This window comes from Penicillium rubens (genome assembly GCF_028828025.1).
Source record: "Penicillium rubens strain IBT 27055 chromosome Unknown utg000002l_segment0_segment0, whole genome shotgun sequence".
NCBI classification, from domain to species: Eukaryota; Fungi; Ascomycota; class Eurotiomycetes; order Eurotiales; family Aspergillaceae; genus Penicillium; species Penicillium rubens.
Window position 1 is genome coordinate 6,006,412 of NW_026890600.1, and position 24,925 is coordinate 6,031,336.

Here is a 24,925-nt window from a genome sequence, read left to right on the forward strand (position 1 = left end):
ATGTACAAGGGGACCGAAATACTGACTGCTCATACACCGTCCCCAAGTTCTGCCAGTACAAAGCTCCTACTATAGTTAGCATGTAGGCACGTGATTTAGAGCGGAGAGGTTCGCGGCCAAAGGTATGTATGTATCTAAGGAGACTGCCAAAAAAGACCATCGGAGGAGACTCCGTCGTTTAGTTCTCTAAATTTCCTAATGCAACTTCCACATGTTCTAGAAAAGCTGTATGCTCTTCTGAAATGTTCGGACCGTGACAAAGTTTGAGAAGCTAGAAACGGAAAAGATGATCCATTATGACTAGCTAAGGATAGACTATACGTTGGAGTTGCCATGATGAGAAACAAGTGAAAGACGATAGCAACGATACAGAGTAAAGTATACTTGAGATCGTGTGGTTGGAGGAAAGGAAGAGAAGAGTGGGGCCGAGGAAAGTGGGACCTTCTGTGGTTGGCTGCCAATTAGGTGAAGCTAATCACGTGATAAATCACAATATACAACATGGATAGGATAGGACTAGTAGTACTCGGGGCACTCGGCTATACTACAAGCACAGTCGACCTTCTACCGGCGACATCTAGAACTTGGGACATAGCTGGTATCAAAGAGGTTGTTGTATTAGGTATCTCAAGGATAGTTTTCAATCCATGATGCCTTTTCGTATCTTTTCATGTCTCTCTTTGATGCCATTCTGAGCATGTTTTTTAATATCCTCTTTTAGAAATTCTTCTAGATGCCTTGTCAAATATATTGTTATAATCTTTTTGAGGATACCTATCAATGGTCAGTTCAGAGACCTTCGTCGTAAACTGCCGTAGCATATGTGAGCCTCACGTGTCTCAGCCTACCCGAATCAGACTAGCCTATACCTTACCTAATCCATGATCGGCTCCAGCGTTATTGTTTGAAAATGAAATTCGATATCCCATCTACAACACTGAAGGAGTCTCATATTCCCAGAGGCTTTCTCTCCTTTTCGAGGTGTCTGGTTGGAAAAGTCGTTCAGTCCACTTTTTTTCGATCCTTTGTTCTCGGCTCTTCCTCGAACCCCACATATCTGATGACTTGACGACCCTGACGAATCTCTTATGTACCTTCCTTAGACATATTGAACACTCTCTGGGTCTTCTTCCTGGATTTGTATCTTCATATCAAGTCGTGACCTCTCGGTTGGGCACATCGCGTTTCGGTGATCTGATTGGCTATCTGATACCTAACATCAAAACTACTGGGACCTCGGGAACTTCCTTCAACGCCAACAAAATGACTGCCGGTGAGTGATATGTGTAGATGGGAATTGAAACCCACTATTTAGGTATGTTTACTAATACGTCTTCAACAGATATCGCCAAGGTAGTTCCTCTGACGTGCCACGGACATTCTCGTCCGGTGACGCATCTGAGCTTCTCTTCGACCGTCGAAGACGAGCAATATTACTTCATCTCTTCATGCAAAGGTAAGAAAGACCAATGACTCCCCAATTTACCGCATATCCACTAACCAACCAAAGATAATAACCCCATGCTGCGCGATGGCATAACGGGCGACTGGTACGACAAATGAAACCAAGCCCAAAACGCACGCTAGTACTAACACAGTCCCAGGATTGGAACATTCCTCGGCCACAAAGGCGCCGTATGGCAAGCAAGGCTCTCCGCCGACGCCGCCATCTCAGCCACAGCAGCAGCCGATTTCTCAGCGTAAGCAACCCCAACCCCCATCCCACAATGACATGCTAATCTCGACACCGGAAACAGCAAGGTCTGGGACACCTACACAGGCGAATGTCTGCACACACTGCAACACGCACACATCGTGCGGGCAGTAGCATTCCCAATCCAAGCAAACCCGCAGGTACTCGCGACAGGCGGCGCAGAGAAGAAGCTACGGATCTTCGATCTAACGCGGGGCGGCAGTTCCAGCACGGGCTCAACGCCGCCTCTCCCGTCTTCGGCCACGTCTGAGAACGGGGTGGCGAGCTATGAGATCGGCGCTGGCGTGCACGGCGGCACGATCAAGTCTATCGTCTGGAACCAGGATTACAATGTCGTCACGACGGCGGCGGAGGACCGCAAGATTCGATGGTGGGATTTGCGGTCGCGCGACCCGATCGTTGAGTATGGGGTTGATGGCACGATTGGCTCTTGCGAGTTGAATAGTCTCGCGACGAGACCTAATGATGCGGGGATTTTGACTGTCGCGGCCGGGAAGAGCGTTTACCTCTTTGATGGCGTGCAGCCTGGTCGGTTGCTTAAGAAGGTTGATTATGACTATGATGTTGCTAGTGCTGCGGTTAATAGCGAGTCTGCTCGTTTGGTTACCGGTAGTGCGAATGATACCTGGGCAAGAGTTTATGACTTGAACACGGATGAGGAGTTGGGTATGTTTTGTTACCTCGGCTGTTGTCTGTTTCTTTTGACATGGAGTTAAGCTAACTTTCTTCTGCAGAGGTTCAAAAGGGTCACCATGGCCCTATCTGGTCTGTCAGCTTCTCCCCCGATGGTAAGCTCTACGGGACTGGTAGCGAGGATGGTACTATCAAGTTGTGGAAAGCGTGCCGCGAGCCCTACGGATTGTGGAGGTGAACTTGTACTCCCATAATTGTTACATTGTACAGAATAAATCACGAAAGATATCATATCTTCTTCCATCATTGCGATCCTTGTTCTATTTATAATTGGCGGCGGCTTTGATTGGGTTTATGCTCTATCAACTTGTATTTGCCCTCATTTAATGGTTGCAAGCAGCCTCTTCTTCTCTGTATACAGGCTTTATGGCATATGCGCATAGGCTTTTACCCCCGATTAGACGATAGAAAGACATGAAGGAAGACACCGAACAATGCAATAAAAAAAAAACCCTTTCTCATGGGCTCCCAGTTCGCCGGTGTGGACATGGAAGGACTTGCAAGGATAAGAGTCCATCAAGGGTAAAGAAGAATCGAAGCAGAAAAAATCCGAATGTGTGATATAGACCGAGTTACAATTTGGTTGTTGAGGTAAAGTACAGAGTTTCAGCTCTCGTGCCGAAAGGCTCAGCGATGGAAAAGAAGAGAAAGTGGAAAAAGGCCGAGGTCGTCTTAATTCATAGAAAATCCCAAGAAGTAATGCGATCGAAGCCCGAAAGATCTGAAATGCTCAAGACAAGCGATTTTCCCGTAGTTCGAGTGGCCGAAAAGTATTTACTCAATCATATCGATATCATCATCGGCAGCGGGTGCGCTGGGGGCCGGAGCAGTCTGCTGGGGGACATCCTGAGCGGGCGCAGTCGCTTCACCACCGTTGTTCGCACCACCCCAGTAATCTTCCATCTCCTGGTCCAACTCCTCTTGGGTCTTGCGCGGACGGGCATTGGATCGGCGGTTGGATCCATCAGTTTGTTGCGAGCGGTTGTCGCGTCCACGCCTGCCACCGCCGCGGCGGTTAGGGGAGCGCTGGTGGGAGCGTTGTCCGGGCACATAACGGTCGATGTTGTCTGGGGCGGGCTTGGTGACGTCGCTGCGATGAGGACGGCCACCGCCACGACGGCGTCGGCCATCTGCGTTGTCCTCGGGGCTCATGCTGCGGTCGTCACGGGGGCGCTGAATGCGGTCCAAGAGGCTGGACCTAGGGCGCTGTGCAGAGTCTAGGGGGTTACGGTCACGGCGGCCCCCGACGAGAGAAAGCCGGATAGGCTGGCCCTTGGCGTTGGCTCCGTCATACTCCTGAATGGAGGTGTGTGCATCCTTCAGGCGGGCGTATGTAACAAAAGCAACTCCCTCAGAGCGTCCAGCGCGGTCGTAAGAGACAGTAAGCTCAGAAACAGGTCCAATTCGGCCGAAGAGATCCTGTTCAGCGAAGCAGCTTGTTAGGGGTGTTTTTGTATGGGGGTTGATGGGGTGATTGAAAACGTACCTCGAGATCGGTTTCGGTGATGTCGTAGTGAAGATTATCGACGCGAACCTTGGTCAGTGTGCTAGAGCTAATCATTCAATTAGCGCTTTGACCAGACAAGCTATCAAGCCAAGGCTGGTTTAATGGGAGGATCCATACCGTTCGGAATCATATCCGCCGCGGCCTCTGCGGCCTCCACGGGATGGGCGGGCTGAAGAGCAATGGTGTTAGAGAGATGTGGACAAAGTACGGGTAATCCACATACATCGGTCGTCGTCAAATTTGTCGTGCACCCAGTCACTAGAACGAGAGACCGGTCAGTATCATCCACATCGCAGTAGCTAGGGAGGTGTAATCACAGGTTGAGATCGACACGGTCTGAAGTGTATGGCTGTTGTTATCGAAAAGACTTAGCGTTAGCTCCAAGTCAGATGGGATATCGTGCAAAGTTCTGTTCCCTGTCTTTGCCGTGGCGTGTTCGTTGACGAGTCCAACGATCCAGAGGACTGGCTACGATTGTCACGGAGCAAGAAGAGAATTCGCAGAGGAAAAGGAGGGCGGACCTAAATAGTGAGTAAGATATTAGTTTCACTGCCATACAAATATAACTCCAGAACAAAGCCTCGATTTCAAGTCAAGTTGTACCTTTCTGACGCCATCGCGCTCGTGGCGACGGCCGGGGTTGTTGTGACGACGAGGACCATCACCGCCTGAGGGGCGACTAGGGTTCCGCTGCAATTGACTGAGTTAATTGTGCGCTCTAGTGGTTTTCTTGCTTGCTGGAGCCTTACCGTGTCTTCGGCGATGATCTCGTCCAAGCTGCGGTCCATCTTGGAGTGTATGGTTGGGGGATGGGATTGAGGGAAGAAGTAATATATGTGAAAGAGAGAGTGCGGTCAACAAATCCGATTATGACCAGTGTTTAAATGAAAAAGATCGAAATAAGTGTGATGTGTCAAGGAATACAATGAATCGCAGGATCATCCTCATCAGCTCCGATGGATCTGGGGACCGCCTGTCACATGACACAGTATGAATGCGGTAGTGATCGGCAGTATCCACATCTATCCGACCAGGCCCAAAATAGCTTCAAAGGATTCCGTTGTAGTAACAAGGAAATTGTTATTTTATGCATATTCATATGCCGTGGCTATCCTCGCTTGCCCAAGTCCAACTCCACGTCTGTCGATAGTCTCGATAGTTGAAAATGTTCACATGGTATCCTGATCATTACAAACAGAGAAGCATACACCAACACAATAAATACATGTGGTAAGAGAGACAACCACCGAACCCCAGGATGCAAGATGGACCAGAAAAAGAAAAAGAAAAGGGAGAATCCGGGTTTCGAAAAGAAAAAAAAGGTCATGAGGATTCTCCCTGAAAACACCAGAAACACAGCAACACCAAGTCAGTGCAAATCCCCCATAACCACCAGTAATGCTGCGGATATCAACCTCAATGGTACCTTTTATTGCTCACTCCCATTATTTTTGTTTACTTCTCGCATCTTCTCCATGAAACTAATGTAGTCGTACTTGGCCAAGTCCCGATCCTCGAGTAAATCGGGACCGTCGTGTGTGGGCATCGTCTTAACTAAATGCTCAATGACATCGTCTGGAATGAGCGAGTGTCGGAGGTCCAGTTCTGTAACATAGGGCTGCAGGGAAAAGTCAGTGGCTGTAGCCCGGTAAATTCCTGAGAGGTTAAAGAAACGCTTCACATACCTTGCCATCGGCAACTTCCTTGAAACTTTGGAAGACCTGTTCGGCAGTATTTTGATCCTCTGTCACGCTGACCATAAAGCGAATAAACTGTTCGAAGCTAACTCCAGCATTCTGTGACAGTCGGTTCACCCCGCAAACCTCCACGTAGACCTGGTGCATCTCGTCCTCGTCGTAGACCAGTCCCAGACTGGCCAGCGCTGCGGAAAACTCGAGCTCCTGGAGCGTGTTAGAAGAGTCGCGATCGAAATGACGGAATACCGATTCAAACTCTTCCAATTGGATAGGGGTCAGATTGGTCATGTTGCGAGCAACCATTTGGTTGTCAAGGAAAGCCAGCTTCTTTGAAATGCTGGATTTGACGAGACTCAGCTCATACGCAAGCTCGTCCAAGGTGTATGTGGTGAAGTCGTTTTCTTCAATATTGGCCTCCGCACACTGTTGGTCCAATTCTGCGATAGTGTCGAGAAAGGCGTCAAGTGGCGGCAAGTTGCCATTTAACTTTTGAACATGATCAAGCTGGTCCTCAACATCGCCATCCAGTCCGGAGATCGCCAATGACAGGGTCTTCAGGGTCAGTGCAAAGTCATTTGCCTTGTCAGCAAAGGAGCGCCGCAGTTTGTTCTTGATGTCGCGGATTGTTTCGTTTATGAGTTGACTGCGTTCATGCTCCTCCCGGGTAAGGATCTCCCACTCTTTGTCGCAGTTCTCGGGACTCAGTTCCTGCGGTGGGTCGTAAGGACGCAGTCGATATGTACCTAACTTGGTTTTGATATTGCCTAGCAAAGCAGCTAGATCAGATTTCTCGGCCACCCACTGACGTTTCTCGTTCCGCTTGTAAAGCGAGAACTGGTACAATTGTTCTTTGGCGTCTTTGTATGTTCCCTCGAATGAGGAGTTCTTCCAGTGCTCGCGCTGGCCGCGAATCAGTCGCAACAGTTCCTTTACTCGGCGCTCATATGAGTTCTGCATATCCCATGCGCCGTGCATGTTGTTGACAAATTTCTCCACTCGTCGCCCGGCATTCTCGACCCTCTCCAATTGCGAGAAAGCGTGGAACCAGTAGGCGATGTAGGTCATGAGGGAGCGTTCGTCGGGTCTAGGTACATCGCATACATCGTCCACGTCAAGCAGGTCCGGGATACCGATTTCGTTGGACGCGATCTCGAAGGCCAGCTTCATATTTCCACGATGATCACTCTTATCTAACGAGTCGTAGTCGATCAGGTCCGGTCGATGGATGTCGAGGAGGGCACAGAAGGCCAAGCCGTTGTTCCAGCTAGAGGAGAAGTCTCGGACCTCTACATCATCGTAGCATGCCGTCTTTCGTTGACACCAGAGTAGCAATCCTTCCTTTGCAGTCATGCCCTCCTCGTTGATGTCACTGATGGTAAATCGCAAAATCAGGGTCCAGATCAAACCTAGGATGATCTTTTGATTACCATCAACGATATCCTCTGCTCCAATATTCGTCATCTGGATCCTTCTCCCCTTGATAAAGTCAAGACTTTTGTTCACATTTTCGAAGCGTTGTACGCGCAATTTGGGTTTCGAGGCATATCGACCGAGGGACTCTCCTCCAAGGATTTCAAGGAGGTGAATGAGAATGACCTAATATGCGATCAGCAACTTGAAGTTATTGAGCGGGGCATAAGGTGGGACATACGCCGTCGGAGAGGTCAGTGACCAAGTCGTCGATGGACAGGCTCCGTGCCTTCAGCTTGTCATTCAGCCTAACGTTACTCGTCAGCTGAGGTTCATGAGGTCCACGAAGAGAGAAGTTGACAGGGAATATACCATTTGGTGAAGGTCTTTTGCTGCACATTAATCCACTGCTTCTCAACCGTCAACATCTTCGATCACGGCGGAGACATTCAGGGCCGATTGGCAATGTCGGGGGATGACAGCGAACAGGGGATGGGGTTTGAAAAAGAAAAGGGCTAGGATGATCGGAGAAGCTTAAAGACTTTCCGATTCGGACTGGAGATCAGACAATGGAGCACAAAGGGGAGGGGGAGGGGAAATAATGTCGAGTGGGGGTATGTTTGTCCCGCAAGTCGGAGCTGAAGATCACCCGAGCAACCGGTGTTTCTTGTTCGAACTCGAAGAGAAACGAAGAGAATCAGCACTTGAATCAAAATGAAAGACGAAAAAAGGATAGTTAAGACTTTTTAAGACTGGCAGTTTAGGAAAATTACTGCAGATGCATCCCTTGTGGACCCACTTCTAAGTATAGCCATTGTTTACAAACCCCCTTTCCCTTTGTCTTTTAGGGAGTTTCTTTTATATTGATACGACTAGGACTCCTTAAATCTTCCCTGTGCAAATACATTGGTCTTCTCTTTGCGCCGAGTTTCAAATTCGCATTCTGGCGCCGTTGGGCATTAATATGTACTCAATATATCGTGTCTATCTTCTATCTCATATTCCAGGGTTCTATATTCAATATTTTTATGAGCTCAAGTCCAGATACTCCTAATCACGATGGAGCAAGGGATTAAGGGAGTACCCCCACCTTTTTACCTATGCACATAGGTAGAGACGGACTGATTATATAGATCGGTCAGGGAATACAATGAAATTGCAGCTGGAGACACCATATAAACAAACAACGGACCGCCAAAATCATGCATGTCTTTGGACCATTCACCCTTTCGTCTGTAATGGTTGTTCGACTAGCATGCCCTTCTTCGGCGGAGGGTGATACGGATGTTTCGCAACAGAACTCAGAAAAGACCAAAAAATTATATCCCTAGACACCAGATATCGACAAGGAATATCATCAGTTCGTTCTCGATGGTGGTGCGTCAAAGTTAATCGCCGAGACCGACGACAACGAAAAAGCATGTTAAGGATATCGGACACATGGAACGATTCCCAAAATGAAGCGTATTTTCATGATTACATCTCAGATCTCTACGGGACCGAAGTTGAAGTGTACGACACCCTAGAGGATACATACATATATAAGGGGATCACACACCCCAACTGTTCGCATGCCTTACAATGCCCAATTCTACCTCGCAGACAACGTCGGTTAGTGAAGAATATGTCGACATCCCTAGTACCATTTTATAGTACGTTAGAAGGTTTCCCTTGACCGAGGTTGCTATACACGCCCTAAGAGAATCCTGGCAGAGTATCTGTGAAGACACCATTCGAATTATCAATCTCATTTGTGATCGAGGAATTTTATTATGAGGAATACGGAGAATGATTTCAAGGTTTTCATTTTTGCGTTGTGCATTTTTCGCGAATACTATGATGATGAAGCAGACTGGGATCAATGGAAGGCCAGACTTGATGAAGAAGGGGCGGTTGGATATATCATGCAAAAGCACTTGCGAGGGGGATTTATCTACCATCTGCTCGATATAGGAATCTGGATGCGGAATTCATGAGGGAATGCGTTCTTTAGTTTGCCTTCAAACCCAGTAAAAATAGTTCGCGTATATTGTAATAGCTCTAAGACCTTGTCCGGATATATCCTGCATGTTTTGTTAGTTACGCCTGGATGATGCACTACGTGTCCGCTCTATATAGCCATCAACTCTTTTCTGTCGGAAATCCCAATTTGATTCTCATTGACGCTAACCCTAATTAAAGGGCCCAGATGCAGATCTATAGTATGCAGAACCTGACATTTTGGCTCCTACTGCTAAAGGAAGGCTAGTGTCCTCAGCTGAATGCAGTTTGATAATACTTACTCCGTACTATCTTTAGTATATAAATGGACTACACTATATCGGCATCTCGACGTTTCAATCCAGACTATACTTAGTTGGTTTTTGCTCCTTATTATTGATTCCTACTAGTTCCTTTCTATCCTACTATATTAAGAGGATACGAAGAAGAAGCATATAACTATATACTCCGTATAGGGATTTTATATTATCCTTCTTTATAGTATACATTTCCTATGCTTTTTATAAAGGATTCTCTCTCTTCCCCTATTAAGTCTCGAGTCATATCCGCTAGAAGCCTGATCGACCATTCTCTTCTATAAAAGTCAATTCCGCTTAGGTGATTATAGACCCTTCTCGTATTAAAGATAATATCGCTAACTCTAAGGTACTTATCCTTATATCCTATATTCCTAGCCCTTACGTTATTTAGCTTCTATAATAAACTATATTCGATAAAAGCTAACGTTAATCATTCTATAAGAAATATAAAAATAGAAAAAATTCGAATATTAAGAATATAACTAGAATAGCTTAAGCGCTTTTTAAGCTAACTTATATATTAGTAGTAATATCTCTAGGTAGAAAGAGCCTCTATCTCTGCCCCTTACGCGGCTTAGCCCGACCCCTATAATTTAGCCGGGCGCTTTCTAAGTTATATAAGCGAAACTTAGAATCTAAATAGAATATTACGAAAGAAAGGAGTTAGACTATAAGAGAGAGGGTAATTATCGTCTATAATTAGTTTCTAGTTAGATATAAGTTAGTAAGTAACCTAGGAACTAAGGCTTATCTCCTATATACTTAAATATCGAATCGCTTATATAATATATACTATAAAGTATTATTTTATTATTATCTTAGCCCTTAGCGCGCTAAGGCTTATAGTTACGCCGTTACTTAAATATTAGAGGCTTATATATCTAAGCTACTATAGATCGATATAGATCCTTAATCTTATCTAATAACCTCTATTATCTCCCTATATAGGCGTATAGTTAACCTACCCTAGATCTTAGTAGTTTCCTTTTCTAGTTATAAGTTATAACCCGCCCTAGCTCACTACTCCTTATAATAGTAATATCTCTACTAGCTCGATTTAAAGGGCGGAGATACGTCTAAGACACTCCTAAACTATAACGATATCCTATTATCTACCTAAATACGAACGTAGTTATCCGATCGTTATCGTTACGGTTTTACGGAAGTTCTAGAGATATATGCATAGTCATGGGAGGGTAGATATGAAAACAACAGAACACAATCTGTATTCGAGTTCTTCGATAAACTAATACTGGAACATGATAGGTGTCTGGAGGTCAAAAGTTCTGGTCCAATATGGGTTTGGGCAGATGGATATGATCTGTAAAACATGCTCAACAGTGACGTTTAACCATTTGGTGTGTAATGCGACCATTAAAGGCCGTCGAGAGGCCGCCACACCTTCATCCATCGCTTGTAGAAATTAGCCAGCGTACAGTCAGATAATACTCAATCAGGGAAGGGCAACATACGTGATCATAAGGTTTCTCAGGATCAACAAATCGTAAATCGGTTGCCAGCCGAATCTTACCATTAGGATCCTTATTCTTGCAACTAGCATGCACCATCCACGGATTATGGAAGATAACGTCTCCAGCCTCGTACTCAGCAATGAGCCATTTTCGACGCACTTCCTTTCCATACGCCACTGTATAGCGGCTCAAGAAGCCACCATCACTCATGTTCTTGTTAAAAGCACTAACGCGCTCCTCATCTGACAGATTGTGTGCGTTTCTCGAAAACTCTGCTTCACACTTCTGACCGATATCAGTGGATCCCTCAAGGTACATCAGGCCACCACCCTCGAGAGACACATCCCCGATGGGTACCCACGCAGTGATACTTGTAGGAGGACCAGCACGTAGATACATCTGGTCGAAGTGAACAGGGGTCAACTCGCTATTGGGAACGAAAGCACGGAGCATGGTTCGTTGAAGCATTTGTGGATTCTTCCAGCCGTTGAACCTGCTGATGAACTTTTTAAGTTCTTCGTTCGCGCAAAAGTCCAGGTAGAAAGGTGCTGAATGGGCCGAGATCATGAGTTCGAGATACTTCTCGCTCTCTGCGTCGTCTTTCAGTCCGAAAAGACGGCGGAGATTCCCTGGCGGCAGATACTTTCGGCTGTCTTTTTCGGAAAAGATACCGTCAACAGGCAAAGTTCCTTTCTTCAGCAGACCACTTTTTGCCATATATTCGAAGTACGCTTCACGGCATTTCAGGGAGGCTTCTCTGGGTATACATCCCTTTACCTAGTTACCAAACTGGATTAGCTCATATTATACTGATACCCAGGTAGCGTGAGATAATTGACATACAAAGAGATATCCATCCCGCTCAAATCGTTCATGCATAATTTCTAGTGGTGTATCGACTGAAGTCGGCTGAAGGTATCCGACACTGCCAGGGTCCATGGGTCCGAAATTGGACTCAAGGTTGAGTGTTTCCGGGTCGGCTGGATAGTATGCCCCATACTGGTCATTGACTGCAGGTTTCAAGGTACTGGTAGACCGTGGGCTTTCTGCCGTCCGGACTGTTGGGGCATGCTGGGGTGGTTCAACACGACTGGGAGCCATGGTAATGGCCGTGGAAATGAGGTTTCTAACAAAAGCCTGAGCTCAGGCAATCCGAAATCCTAGAAATAATATGCTTTCCAAGAGATGGAAAGCGGAGCGCTATGGTATGATGATATAAACAAGGCTATATATCTGGCTCATGAAGCCACCCCACAGCTTACGCCGGAGGAAGGCCGGGCTCTGGAGACACCAATGCGACACGAGAGCCTTCAGGATACCAATGAGCGTCACCATTGATGCCGTAACCCAAGCTATAGACATCTAAGATTCGAAATGGCCCTATCTGTAGCCATCTATAACCGTCTAGACCCGGCCCCGCATTGGCATACATCCCGAATGCGGGGAAGAGTATATCTGTAGCCGTCTAAAGCCTTGGGCACCCCCAACTTCTCAAACGAATTTCGCATCAATTAGGTTGCACGAAAGGAAGTTGGCCTGCACAGTTGACACGGACCGGGGTAAGATGATGAGAAATGACCAAGGGCCAGAACCTTCGACAATATCGGGCCTGTGTGAGGTGTCGCTCCCGAAAAACGCGATGTGATCTGTACGTATCCTTAGCCCCATGAAGAAAAGAATTTCCCCTTCAACCGGCTAGCCAGTCAAAATTGCGGACTAACAGTCTGGTCCCTATAGGCAAAGCACTGGAGAACCGGGGATACCTCCGTGCGTCAAATGCTCCCGTGAGGGCGCCGTATGTGTCCTGGCGGGTTCTCGCCGTGGTGGTGACTTCTCTCGATACCGCCGGTCACGGAAGGAATCAGCTTCGCAGAAAGCAAACGAAGGACCGAGTCAGCAATGTTCGGAGAACGTCCATTCTTCCCTAACAGGCCTATCGGCTTCGCCTTCGGATAATGAGGCCTTGCAACCCACAAATGCAGAGACGCCAACACACGACAATCTACAGAACCCATCGGATGCCTTACTGATTCTGGCTCACTCAGCTGGCCAGCCGGATATACAAGAAGAACGTATTATCGACGATGACGCTCGAGTGTCTCGATATAGCCATGCTAGTGGTGCTGCCCCAGGGGGAACGGGCGGACAAGTGCAACATGATAATATTGGCAGTTGTCGTAACACCTCATCTATTACGACCACTTATCTGGCGGACCATGAAAAGGGCTCATACTATCTACTGCGGAATAAGATAATTACTTTGCCGCTGTTGCTGGACCTTCTACGTCTGTAAGTCAACGCATCGGGTAATCCGAGGGCACTTGAAACAATAACTCATCTCGGTTAGATTCAGGAGAAACTACCATCCATTCTTCCCAATAGTACCCCCAGAAGTGCTTGACCCAGCCCGCCTTGAACAGATTGCAACAAAAGAGTCTTTCCTGATCACTGCAATCTTGGTCATTGCGCTCCAGGACTGCTCTGATCTCACAGATCTCTACAAAGCCACCTGGGATTATCTCCGCCGACAGATTTTAGACATTGTTCTCGGGGTAGCTACCAGCCGCCATATTGGCTGTGTCGAAGGGCTTTTACTTCTTGGAGAATGGAATCTGATCAACTATGGCCAGACACAGACCGACGATGGTGGTGAGGCTGCATGGTCAATCCTAGGCGTGGCTGTGAGACTGGCATATCGGCTACGATTAGAAGATAGCGGGTTCGAAGAAAAGAACCAAGAGCTCGACCCTGCGTCGCAGCGGAAGCGTCTAGCGTGGACCTGTAAGTGTTTCATTGGAATAAGAAGACAGAAGTATTGACATTGGTAGTCACCTACCTCTCAGATCGCCAGATATCGATTCGAATGGGTCAAGCTTTCTGGTGCCGTGGCCCCGGTCTCTCGAGAAGATTCACAGCACAAGACTTTCCCTCTCTCCAACCGAATCATGCCAACGATGAAGATCTTGCATCGTGGATCCAAGCACAAGTTGAGCTAACGACACTATTCGGAAACGCGCACGATATTCTTTTTGCATCGAAATCGCATACGGTGAAGCTCATCACCCGTGGAGACTATGTCAAGTATATCGACGATACTGGTCGAGCAATGACTGCGTGGGAGCATGCATGGCAATCACTTGCGGTATCCAAGCATTTGAAAAGCTTTTTGACATTGATGAAGGATTATCTTAGACTCTATGTCAACGCCTTTGCATTCCAAGCCGTTATTTATCGTGCTTCCCGCGCCTCCCCAGAGAAAAGTGATGTCGGTGGACCAAGTCTGGACTTTCCCAACTCGACAATGGCTAGTGCTGATGCGCGACATATCCACGAAGCACTTAATGCCGCAGAATCGCTGTTGAAAACATTTGCCGAAGACTTCGATCCCGAGAAGCATTTACGCTACATGCCAACTCGCTTCTACCTGCAAGTTTTAACCTGATTAAACCATACTTGACTCGACGAATGAAACTAATCCAAATAGATACGAAATTCACTCCTCGGTATTCCTATTCAAAGCCCATGCATCAGGAGCCATCTCCCCAAACAGGTACTCCGAAACAAAAGCCCTAATGAAGCGCTTCATTTCGCTTCTCACAGCCATTTCCGATGACCAAAACCACATAGCCTCCCGCTATGCAAGGCTTCTTCACAAGCTATGGTTTCAGCGCCCTGATACTCCGACTGTCGAGACTTGCGCTCCCAATAACACGGCATTGGATCCACAGGTCTCATCGTTGCCTATCGATACAGACGTCACTCCTACCTCGTGGGATATGTTTAATGAGTTTGGGCTGGAAGGATTTAGTTCTACGAATACTATGGATGGATTCTTTGCAATTCCTCCTGTATTTCCCTATGACGTTTCTATGTTCTTTAACCCGAAGAGCGATGAGGCAAATTATTACATCTGAGGGGAATTGCCCCTCTCCTCAAAGGGCCGAAAGGTCGCATTTGAGAACGCTTCATAGTCAGATCCCTCCCCACCACCGCCCCCCCAATTCAAAGTTGTCTGTATTAATCCGATCTAGCCATGACGGACCGTGAGACCAGTACGCCCGCGACCCTTTGGTGGCCGTGTTTATTCAATTTATCAGTCAACATCCATTTATTTTGCCTTCAAAACGCACTATAGAAGTTTGACATGATGAAAATGAATGAAGACTGGATATTACAGCTATTCACTGAATCACATTAGAAGCAGAAGCAGTCGCTAAGCACACAAAACAACACATTTTCTCGGTTTGCGTTTTTGGAGGATGAACTTGTAGAGGACCAGATTAGTGCCTCATCAAACGAAAGACCTACCAGATGATGTCCGGGTTGAAATGGGCAGAGGAAAAAGAGCCAGTTCCACAGATCTTCGCCCAAACTGCGAGCAAAAGAGTCCTGAGTTCCGACCTGTGTCTTAATATCCTGTACTTCATTATAGCCCCTTTCTTGGTATGTATAAATGAATAAACTGTGTATTATTCCAGATTAAATGGGCCTATTTTGCCTATTTTTGCTTTTTTGCCTTATCTTTCTGAACGCCCGGGCAAAAGGTCAGGAGATCAGAGATTGTCACCTCTGCCTACTTGTAAATGCTTCCTACAATTTGTGTGACGTGCCGAAGACTAAAGAGCAAACTCCATGGCATCCACTCAATACAATGAGCTATGTGAGGAGATCTATGTGCAAATCATGGAAAGGATGGAAAGGGGCCATGAAGAGGGGGGCCGATTTGCTCCTCACGGCACCGCGAGGAAAGTACTTCAGCCAGAAGTTTTGCGACGATTTTTTCGCAGTCTTCAGTTGGACATATCCAATTTTGACCTTGAAGACAGTTTGCTCAAAATGCGACAACGGAAGCTTTATGACTTTCTAGCGATTCTCATTTTCACATCCTGCACTATCGAGGCTGCTCGGACATTCACCATCAAACTATTGGCTCAGACGACTTCGCCAGATCTTTACGCTCTACCAGCAGAGCGTAAGACGCTCACGGAGATTTTCGGGGAACAGGTCACGCCGGATAAATTTATGACCCAACAAGCATGTTTTTGTCCTATTGTGATCTGCAACAAAAAGGAAGTCCGAATTCCCAGCCTGGACCGGCAATGTCTACCCTACCTGGAGCAGAAAGTTCGTGGGAAAGGAGCGTACGGCACTGTATACCAAGTGAAGATTGCCAAGGGCCACTTTTACGACTCAGACATCAGAGGAACAAATCAGCAGCCGAAGGAAATGGCACGCAAAGATTACCAATCCACCGAGGATATGGAACAAGGCATCTTGAAGAAAATCCTTGCCTGCGATCGGACGTGTCCGAATATCGTGGATATTTACGGCAGCCTTTCCATCGGCACGAATTACAGCATCTTCATGCCTCTCGCCATATGCGATCTGAGCGCGCATATGAAGGAGGACAACCGAACCAGACCGTATACGACGGCGGAGAAGGCGGACATAATCCATTGCGCTCGAGGTCTCGCGCGTGGGCTGGAGTTCCTTCATAATGGCATGAGGACTGCCGAAGGGGACCGGATAGTCTGTTACCATATGGACCTGAAGCCGAGCAACATTTTGGTCTTCCTCGAAAACGTGGGAGACAAGCAGGGATTCGTCTGGAAAATCAGTGACTTCGGCATGTCTCGCCTCAAATTGAAATCTCGCCGGGAGGAAACAGACTTCGACAGCTGGTTTGTCCGCTTCCAACAGCCTAGGGATGTCTCGGCCTCGGCAACCTACAACAGACGCGGAGATGGTGGCACTTATCTTGGGCCCGAGTCCCTTTCACCACATCGAGCTATGAGAACAGCGAACGATATCTGGTCTTTGGGATGTGTCCTCAGTATTGTTTTTGCGTATTTGGAGGAGGGCAGCTCTGGCGTGGAAAGGTATCGGGAAAGGAGAAGAAAGCATCGCGCCTCAGATGGTGATCGCTTCTTTGTCACAAACTCGCTATTTAGTCGACCAAGGATCCACCCAGAGGTCACAGAATGGCATGAAAAACTGATAAAGAAAGCTAGAAAGAGGAGTTCCAAAGAAGGAGAAGCTTTGAGATCGATGCTGGATTATCTAGAGCGCGAGGTTCTTCAGCCTGATCAATTGAAGAGATGCAAAGCCGACCAATTGGAGGAAAAGTTGCTCGACACACATCGAAAGTACAAGGAGCTGGAAAATGAAGGGGGCCTATCTTTGCCAGAGGAAGAGTCTGGTCTAGGCAGCAGGCTCCGGAGAAAGCGCATCGATGTGCTCATAGGTAAAAAGCCCGCGACAGACAGAAGCGTCGAGCGTTGGTATCTACGTGAACCAGAGCCATTCAAAGGCTGCGAGATCTCTCCAGACGGGACTGTTATCGCCTTTTGGACGGACACCAAAATTTCGCTTTACACTTCCCAATCTCTGGAGCAAGAGGAGGTTGATATCGTACGCCCGGCTGCAGAATATCCGATCCCCATACGAGAATGTCGCTGGAAGAGTATCAGTCTGACCAGAAAACATCTCATAGCTTCTACCTCCGGAGGAACTTTCCAAGTAAGTTTTTCGTTCTCTTTTACCACTTTTATTTTTCCCATTCCCATCTAATGAGATTTGGAAGTGTTATATCTTCAAACTACGAAGGGGGTTAGTAGGTATGGACGTCAATCTTAGACATGGGGATCGAATCTCCCTACCAACACTGCCGGAGATTAAAAAAGTTGCTCTCGCGCCTGGAGGTCAGAGACTGGCATGTGTTGTCAGCGACAAAGACGAGGACCAAAATCCCGGCTCCTTATACATTGGTTCCATCCATTCTCCATACGACTGGCAGCTTGGAAATAAACTGGACTGGCCGGCAGCAGACGTGGTTCAGTTATCATTCTCAACAGACGAAGACCTCCACATGGTTTTCCGACCACAGCGAAGTGGTCCAAATCGCAAGCACGAAATTCCCGTCATTCATGTGTCCCTTCGAACTAACCAGCTATGTCCGCTCATTATCGAACCACAAGTGAGTCTTCCGCTATGTTCAACGTCAATTGTCCGTCTAATCTCTCCTATGCAGGGCTTTGAGAGTAGTAGCACTGTTGGTCTTTTTACCACTTTCGCTCCACTTTCCCAAAAGCCCCATGTTTGTGTACTTGTCACCCGAGAAAAACAGTTGCACATCCAAAGCCTTGCACAACTGGATAAGACAGCTGCTATACAGGCCGATATCAAGAACTACCGAGTGCTGAAGCTAATGATGGGCAAAGATGATGAGAAAATATTCGCCGTGGGAAGGCGCGCGGCCCATCATAAGATGCTTTTATTAGAGGTTGACATGCCACTGCCTCAGGAAACAAAGATTTCTGTGACAGAGCTTGCTGAAATTCCGGGTCTGGCATACAGCGATGATTTTGCAGAGAGAGTCGTCCATGGTGAAAGCGAGAGTGTCGTTATTCTTGCTGCTTTGATGGGTGCGAATCAATGTGGAATATACAAAATCACTGTGCCTAGTTCCAGATCGGGTACCTCAGCTGCAGCATAGGTTGCTATTGTTGATAATCATTTATATCTTGTTTTGGTATTACAATACTGTTCCCATAACATAATGTTATTTTCTCCGTTTTTGCCTATTATCTCGAGCTCATGTCTAGCTGCGGTTTTACTACCCAAAACCCATAGAACTTTGACATAACTGACAGTATTTTTCTTATCGAAGCTTGGTTCTCAGGCTGGACAAGACTGCAGCTCAATACTGGCATTGGAGCCAGCTGTGAACCGCCTCCTTAACCCTCCGATACTCCAGGTTTGACTACTCGGAGCAATGCCGCGAAGGGTTTCACCGTCGCGGCGCAATAACCAGTAGTATAGAAGGAACGTGCCTGCTGTCAGGGCAATGGACGAGGCAAAGAATATCCATATCATAGGTGTACCGACGATACGATTGTTGGCTTGATCCAGGTCGAAGAAATTCATACCGAATATAGTCTGTCGTGAGAATGTCAGTCGCGGCCTGACAAAGGTGTATTGGAAATCAGAGGGGTACTAACGCCCACGAATGATGAAGGAAGATATAACAACGTCAAAAGGGTTATAAACACTGCCGACTTGTTCAGCTGTAGCATGTTCGTATTTTGTTCCTTTGCCATGACCTGATCCCGAAACAATAAAGTGTCGGCTAGTAGCTTTGAAATAACCTGTGCCCGCTGCTGTAAATGTGAAGCATTGTGGGAATTTGCAATGCACTCTCCACGATGATTTTGAAACGAGTGAATTCCGTAATTTTTCGAGATCACTGACTGGGAGCTAATAACGGTACACAGCTCGTCGAGAATGCCTGTCGCTGATGCCAAGATGGCCGGGACTTCGAGAAATCGAGTCTGCAAGGCTGTCAATGTTATAAGGCTATCGTGGCCTAGACCTAAAGGTCCACTAATAAAAGTGGCGATTGCACTCCGTCCCAGAGGCAGAAATCGTTGTTCTTGTACGGCGATGTATTTCCTCCATGTCGGGAAATATGTTGCGAACAAGACCCGGTGTAGCCAAAAGAGATCGGACTCCACCTCAGGGCAGAGATTGCGTAGTAAACTCTCAGCCTGCGAATGCGCTTTCGATTGTGGCGTAGGTTTGAACAATACGAAAAGACTTTGGGATGAAGTTTTGTCGTATCGGTGGTAAATTCCTGTCTGGCGAATGACCCATTTGTCCTCCTGTGGCTTGTACTCGGGGTATCTCACGGTGTAAGATATTTCTGTTTCTTAAATTTAGCAACAGTGTCAATATCCACCGGGTTGAAAGTACCATTTATGGAGCCAGAGCAGGACTCTGTAAATGGAAGGCAAAACACCCCTTCGAGGTCATCACTGCGCCGATAAAAACATGATGGCACCGCCCAAAATGATGGACCTATCTCGTGTCCAGCGACGAGGAGGTCAAGCATGGGTTTAGTGATTTGCAGTGGTTGCCGGGAGGTACGTTGACATATTGACCTACCAATTATTAGCAGAAGAAAGAGTGATGTCCGATTTAAACATACACTACTCGACATTTGTAAGGCTTCTGATTGTTTTTCAGAAAGGATACCGTATCATCTACCGTGAGAAGGTCCGATCGTTGGTATGAGCCTCTTGGGAGGAACGATGTCGCATCCTCTCCGATCTCAAAGACTTGTACAGGTTCAACCAGGTGGTCTAGGCAGTAATGATCAAAGGAAGTCATTATGTGCAGTTTTTAGAGAGAATGATGAGATTAGATTCATTGAATTTAGGATCTGAATTATTATATCAGATCTACGAGCCCGGGGTACCTAGGCATGTCCATTGAGCGAACTCCGCCACACACCCTATTCCCGATGCCCCTGATATGCCTCATGTGCTTCGCCTCTACTCGAGGTGTCTCGTGTTCCTATCACACCAGCCTTAGGCTAAACATCCTGCGCCGAACTAATTCCATGTCAGTTTACTTATTCGGAACAAAAACTGAAGAACTCTTACTCGAGATCAGCCTTGTGAAGAGGTGTCAGCATCGGACTTCATTTCGGGAGAGGCAAGATATCGTAACTTACAGTCTCCACTATCTTAGGGGCAGTGAAGATCCACTGGTCTTCTAGAAGCTAGAATCTTAGAGTCAGCCTTGCGCCCGATGCGCGAGTTTCAGGCAATTTACCTGAATACCGAAGTCTGTTTGTCCAGGGAACAGTCGTTCAAGCAGATCCTGAAGACTGTCTCTCCGCAAGTAGCGGCTACTCGTGGTTTGCATAGGAGCCTGTTGTTCTTCTGTATTCCCAGGCATGGTTATTTCAAAATAATCGCGACTTTGCTTTTACGAATTACAGTTCCTCCCAAACACGGGGGCATGATAAACCCCAAGCTGCGGCTGAAACCCGGGCAAATTTCACTGACACGTCACAAAGCCGATCTTTGCCTTGCTTATCCTTTGCAATTTTGCGCGGTCTATCAGGTATCGCTGATTCGATAGTTTTCTTGAGATTATGCGCGACTATACCACATGAGGATATCGCTTCCGCTTTGTTTTGGTCACCCGGGTGCATACTGCTTGGATGTAATTCTAGGGCTTGGAGGCAACCAAAGGGGGCGAAGCTTTCAATATCTGTAGTTCGGCCAGGAGGGCTAATTGCATTATGCTCAAAATGCGGCTTAGTGTTATACCTTTATTGGAGAAATTACCCCTACCTTTTGAACATGCATCGTGTGGTAATCCTGCAATATTGATAGGAGACCTATACGCTTTGTTGCATCATGTCGCAACCGGCAGAGGCACAGTTGGTAGAGCTACCAGCATGGGCACGACCCTGGCTCTCTGGTGTTTTGCCCACAAGGATGGAACAAATCCCAAGTGGAAGTCCACATCCGCGATCCCAGAATTCTTTTCTCCGTCCGCCAAATCACTCTCCGAGCCTGATAAGCGCACCGTCATCTGTTTCAACTGACTCAGAAGACACTGGCATTCTCACCAAATGCCCAGAGGAACGGCTTGTTGTCGGACTTAGCCGGGAACGGACTGTCAGCAGAGCGTTGAAAGGTGTCCACATATTTGTATGTGCAGATTTTCCGAAATTCCGAACTTGAGAGGGGGCCTTTCTGCATTGTAGCCTTCAATAGACAACATTGGCCAATCTGTTGTACTTGGAAATAAGAAAAGCTAACAGGAATAGATGATCACAGTCAATGCAACTCTCGGTACAGGCCTCTACTGGCGTGGTGGTCAGATTCTTGAACTCGGTGGACCGTTGGCTGTGGTTCTATCTTTCCTCTTCATCGGAATCCTAACATGGGGTGTCATGCAATGTATCACTGAAATGCTGTGCATTTGGCCAATACCCGGTGCATTGTCAGTATATGTTAGCCAGTTCGTCGACGAAGAACTGGGGATTGCGGTCGGAGTGACGTACTGGTAAGTTGCATTCTCAGCAAATTTCATGGAAAGGGTTGGTAGACTCCAGGACTAGGGAAGAGCTGCTGACAACTATAAAAGGTTTGTTTACTCGATGTCATTTTCCACACTGGTGGCAACCTCCGCTGCAGAGTTCAATTTTTGGGATTACATCCACGAAAGACCGGCTATACAGGGCTTGATTATATACCTACTGATCCCACTGATACTCGTCTGTATCAATGCCATAAGAATCGAGGTATGCTTCATCCGTCATTGCTGATCAATGCGAATACTCGCGACTTCGGGACTAGGAAGCCGCCAGCTGAAAATAATATTTCTTGTTATAATCATAGTGACGCTGATTGCAATCAATCTTGGAGGTTAGTAAAGTGGCTAACGGATGGTTTGGACTGTGTGTGTCTGTTCTTCGGGGAATATGTGCTGACGATGAGCAGCTGGCCCAAACAATACTCTCCCCATCGGTGCCAAGTGTGAGCAATTGCTACCGTCTCATACATTTTTCGCCAGATTGGAATACTGATATCATCAGACTGGACTTCGCCTACCGCATTTGATACACGGGCGGCCAATAACTGGGGCACCGCTTTACTGTGAGTCGCAGCATGCGTCTTTATCTGTGCTCAAATTGCTAATTAATATACAAGGATGAGCATTTCAATAGCAACTTTTGCATACACCGGAGTGGAAGTTGTTGCTGCCTCTGCCCTAGAGGCACGGTGGCTACATCGCGCAGACGAAATGTCGCCAATCTCAGACAAACTTTCACGGTCTAATGACGTCCAGGTCAGAAGATCATTCAAGTTTTCCGCTATATTTATCCCTGTACTTGCAATGGTTGCCTATACCATCAGCGGGCTGCTCGCGACATTGGATATAGAGCGGAAGAGTTGCGCTCTCCCTCGGCTCAGTTGGCTTTCAGTGGATGTGGAAGCCGGGTGCACAAAGCCTTCAAATAGTGCTGCATTCGTCGCAATAGCCACAATGTCCAATATTCCGCACTTGGCAGACGTGTTCAATGCTTTCCTGGTGTTCACGTGCCTCTCTTGTGCTGGTACCAATCTGTACGTCGCCTCTCGGGCTTTGTTTGGCTTAACAAGTCGTTTGGATGGAGGCGAAGGCCAGAGGTGGTATCTGCGTGTATTCGCATGGTTTGGCAAAACAGATAGACGAAAGGTTCCCCTGCGAGCTATGATATTCTCCGCGGTGGCGTTCTGGTGGGTGCCATTCCTGCAGCTGATCCGCGGGAGTACTCAATCCTCTGCTACCACTGACTCCTCCTTGAAGGGAACTCGAGCGTCCGTGGATATGGTAAGGATGTGACGTGGATTTTCCCTCTAATTTCGAGTTCAGAGCTAATAAACGTGAATAGTTCGTGGAGGTATTGAGCCAAATGGCATACTCTGCGGTTTTAATCGTCTGGGCGTGTGAGTGTCTGGCATTCATTCGGTTCTACCATTGGTGTGTCTAGTCATTCAGATGCTGGATCTTCCGAATATTAACTAGAACTCTTCCTCCTAGTATTTCTCGGCATCGCGATTATCTCCGACGCGAACATGTCGCCCACGTTCAGCGCTGGAGCGATGGCCATGATGACTATCCGTACCGCAGCCACAGGCAGCCATTGACGGCATATCTAGCCTTTTTAGGCTGTGTTTTTGTCTCATTGGTCGCAAACGGTGCTGCATTGTGGAATGGGTTCCATCTTTTACCATTCCTAGCATCGTACCTGACGGTAAGGGCAATATTGTGATGAGTCTAGTTTGCATTGGCTAACTAAGATCTGTTGAACCAGATTATTGTCTTCGTGGGTCTATGGGTATTGTTGAAGATTATGCGAGGCGCAAAGTGGTCTCTAGTTGATCTCTCGCAACCCGACAAAGTCGCGAGGATATTCAGGCATCTACATGACATCCGCTTGAGTGTAACGCAGTCCTAACTACCTTATAGCTAGATAGTGATTTTACGTAGGTCCACGGGTATAATAACTATTACAAAGCAAGTGTGCCCGAATCTCGTCGCTTGCATTCACATCTGTGTTTCCTTTTACATTTAATAACTAACCAAGAGGATTTAAAGATAGAAATAAGCAGCCCGTATGTCAGGGCTAGGAATTAGTAAGCTTTTTTTCTACCTGTCCCCGACAACTTTTTTCTAGACCCCTCAGCTGGGTGCCCACCAATGTGAACACAGGTCACATCACCAATTGACATCGATAGCACCATGAGAACTACGCATCTGCCGCCAAGATGATTGACATCTCCGAAGGCGCCCTTTTCGGACACAAAATCTTCAAGAAGGAAACCGATATATCAAAAGAGGCCAAACATTATTCCCATGTCCATCCTCCGTGAACGCCTTCAATTTCTTCGACCTGGCCCCTGACGAAGAGGTCGTTACTGTGCTCGGCAAACCAATGGGCAGGATTATACTTGAATATGATTTTTCGCTTGTGACTAAATCCGGGCATGGGGTACGGCCCGCTGAGGCTGAAGCTATGAGACTTATCTCTAGATATACCACCGTGCCTGTACCAAAAGTGTACCATACGAATTTCAGCTCCGAGTACAATGGGTTTATTGAGATGTCCCTTGTCCAGGGATCTCCATTAGAAGGGACATGGGATACGATGGACGGAAAAAACAAAGAATCTATTTGTCGTCAGACCTGGGATCTCATCTCCGAAATCCGGTCCGTCCCATCTCAATACGAGGGTATATTTCAATGCGCGGCAGACGGCTCCCCATCAAAAGATCCCTTACTAGAGGATCTACAATCACCACTCCGACCCCTAACCAGCGATTCGGACCTACGGGCTCGCATCTATGAGCGTTATCTCCATTGCGGGGGTAGTCGGTACGAACACGAATTACCCAACATGCTGCCCAAATCTGACCATGCTGTGTTCGCGCATGGGGATATCGCACCTCGAAACGTCATGATTGATGAGAATGGTAACATCACAGGGCTTATCGACTGGGAGTATGCAGGCTGGTATCCGGATTATTGGGAGTATGCGCAGATCATGAGGCCCGCGTTCTGGGGAGATTGGTCGATATGGATGGAGCGGACTGCCCCAGAAAGATGGAATTTGAGTGGTATCAATGCTTCTCGCAAAGTTCTGTTCTAGATGACATTGTAAAGATGCTTTGGGGTTGTATGTTGGCATACCTGGACCTTGTTCTCATTGATCATATGTTTTGTACTAAATGATATATCTAATGCATCTGGATTTCTACATTCTGCTCTCAGAATGCCCCAATAATGCA

General features: G+C 47.1%; 9 protein-coding genes across 9 annotated transcripts; 4 read left to right on the forward strand and 5 right to left on the reverse strand.

Annotated features, from left to right (window-relative positions):
- Positions 1–1,263: 1,263 nt before the first annotated feature.
- N7525_004763 (WD40 repeat domain-containing protein) lies at positions 1,264–2,585 on the forward strand (the record flags this gene model as incomplete). Its single annotated transcript, XM_061213159.1, has 6 exons — positions 1,264–1,273; positions 1,343–1,456; positions 1,511–1,550; positions 1,605–1,700; positions 1,758–2,380; positions 2,449–2,585. The coding sequence occupies 6 exons, from the start codon at positions 1,264–1,266 to the stop codon at positions 2,583–2,585; spliced, it is 1,020 nt and encodes a 339-aa protein (XP_061070180.1).
- Positions 2,586–3,181: 596 nt separating this feature from the next.
- On the reverse strand, positions 3,182–4,702 carry N7525_004764 (putative RNA binding protein; the record flags this gene model as incomplete). The annotated part of the gene is made up of 7 exons (XM_061213160.1): positions 3,182–3,826; positions 3,894–3,960; positions 4,032–4,083; positions 4,138–4,172; positions 4,232–4,263; positions 4,518–4,604; positions 4,664–4,702. The coding sequence occupies 7 exons, from the start codon at positions 4,700–4,702 to the stop codon at positions 3,182–3,184; spliced, it is 957 nt and encodes a 318-aa protein (XP_061070181.1).
- A 641-nt stretch (positions 4,703–5,343) lies between these two features.
- N7525_004765 (alpha-actinin, sarcomeric (f-actin cross linking protein)) lies at positions 5,344–7,449 on the reverse strand (the record flags this gene model as incomplete). Its single annotated transcript, XM_002565493.1, has 4 exons — positions 5,344–5,532; positions 5,600–7,207; positions 7,263–7,329; positions 7,394–7,449. The coding sequence occupies 4 exons, from the start codon at positions 7,447–7,449 to the stop codon at positions 5,344–5,346; spliced, it is 1,920 nt and encodes a 639-aa protein (XP_002565539.1).
- Positions 7,450–10,695: 3,246 nt separating this feature from the next.
- N7525_004766 (phytanoyl-CoA dioxygenase family protein) lies at positions 10,696–11,894 on the reverse strand (the record flags this gene model as incomplete). Its single annotated transcript, XM_002565492.1, has 3 exons — positions 10,696–10,734; positions 10,794–11,570; positions 11,637–11,894. 3 exons carry the CDS (start codon positions 11,892–11,894, stop codon positions 10,696–10,698), a joined length of 1,074 nt encoding a protein of 357 aa, XP_002565538.1.
- A 473-nt stretch (positions 11,895–12,367) lies between these two features.
- On the forward strand, positions 12,368–14,235 carry N7525_004767 (uncharacterized protein; the record flags this gene model as incomplete). The annotated part of the gene is made up of 4 exons (XM_002565491.2): positions 12,368–12,441; positions 12,531–13,082; positions 13,141–13,574; positions 13,622–14,235. The coding sequence occupies 4 exons, from the start codon at positions 12,368–12,370 to the stop codon at positions 14,233–14,235; spliced, it is 1,674 nt and encodes a 557-aa protein (XP_002565537.2).
- Positions 14,236–15,425: 1,190 nt separating this feature from the next.
- On the forward strand, positions 15,426–18,288 carry N7525_004768 (protein kinase family protein; the record flags this gene model as incomplete). Its single annotated transcript, XM_061213161.1, has 4 exons — positions 15,426–17,204; positions 17,287–17,312; positions 17,430–17,769; positions 17,824–18,288. 4 exons carry the CDS (start codon positions 15,426–15,428, stop codon positions 18,286–18,288), a joined length of 2,610 nt encoding a protein of 869 aa, XP_061070182.1.
- A 182-nt stretch (positions 18,289–18,470) lies between these two features.
- N7525_004769 (uncharacterized protein) lies at positions 18,471–19,683 on the reverse strand (the record flags this gene model as incomplete). Its single annotated transcript, XM_061213162.1, has 3 exons — positions 18,471–18,731; positions 18,794–19,494; positions 19,545–19,683. The coding sequence occupies 3 exons, from the start codon at positions 19,681–19,683 to the stop codon at positions 18,471–18,473; spliced, it is 1,101 nt and encodes a 366-aa protein (XP_061070183.1).
- A 483-nt stretch (positions 19,684–20,166) lies between these two features.
- N7525_004770 (uncharacterized protein) lies at positions 20,167–20,534 on the reverse strand (the record flags this gene model as incomplete). The annotated part of the gene is made up of 4 exons (XM_061213163.1): positions 20,167–20,185; positions 20,237–20,247; positions 20,308–20,355; positions 20,409–20,534. The coding sequence occupies 4 exons, from the start codon at positions 20,532–20,534 to the stop codon at positions 20,167–20,169; spliced, it is 204 nt and encodes a 67-aa protein (XP_061070184.1).
- An 883-nt stretch (positions 20,535–21,417) lies between these two features.
- N7525_004771 (uncharacterized protein) lies at positions 21,418–24,786 on the forward strand (the record flags this gene model as incomplete). The annotated part of the gene is made up of 9 exons (XM_061213164.1): positions 21,418–21,656; positions 21,738–21,894; positions 22,167–22,249; positions 22,304–22,967; positions 23,029–23,117; positions 23,178–23,391; positions 23,452–23,580; positions 23,876–24,006; positions 24,171–24,786. 9 exons carry the CDS (start codon positions 21,418–21,420, stop codon positions 24,784–24,786), a joined length of 2,322 nt encoding a protein of 773 aa, XP_061070185.1.
- Positions 24,787–24,925: the final 139 nt, after the last annotated feature.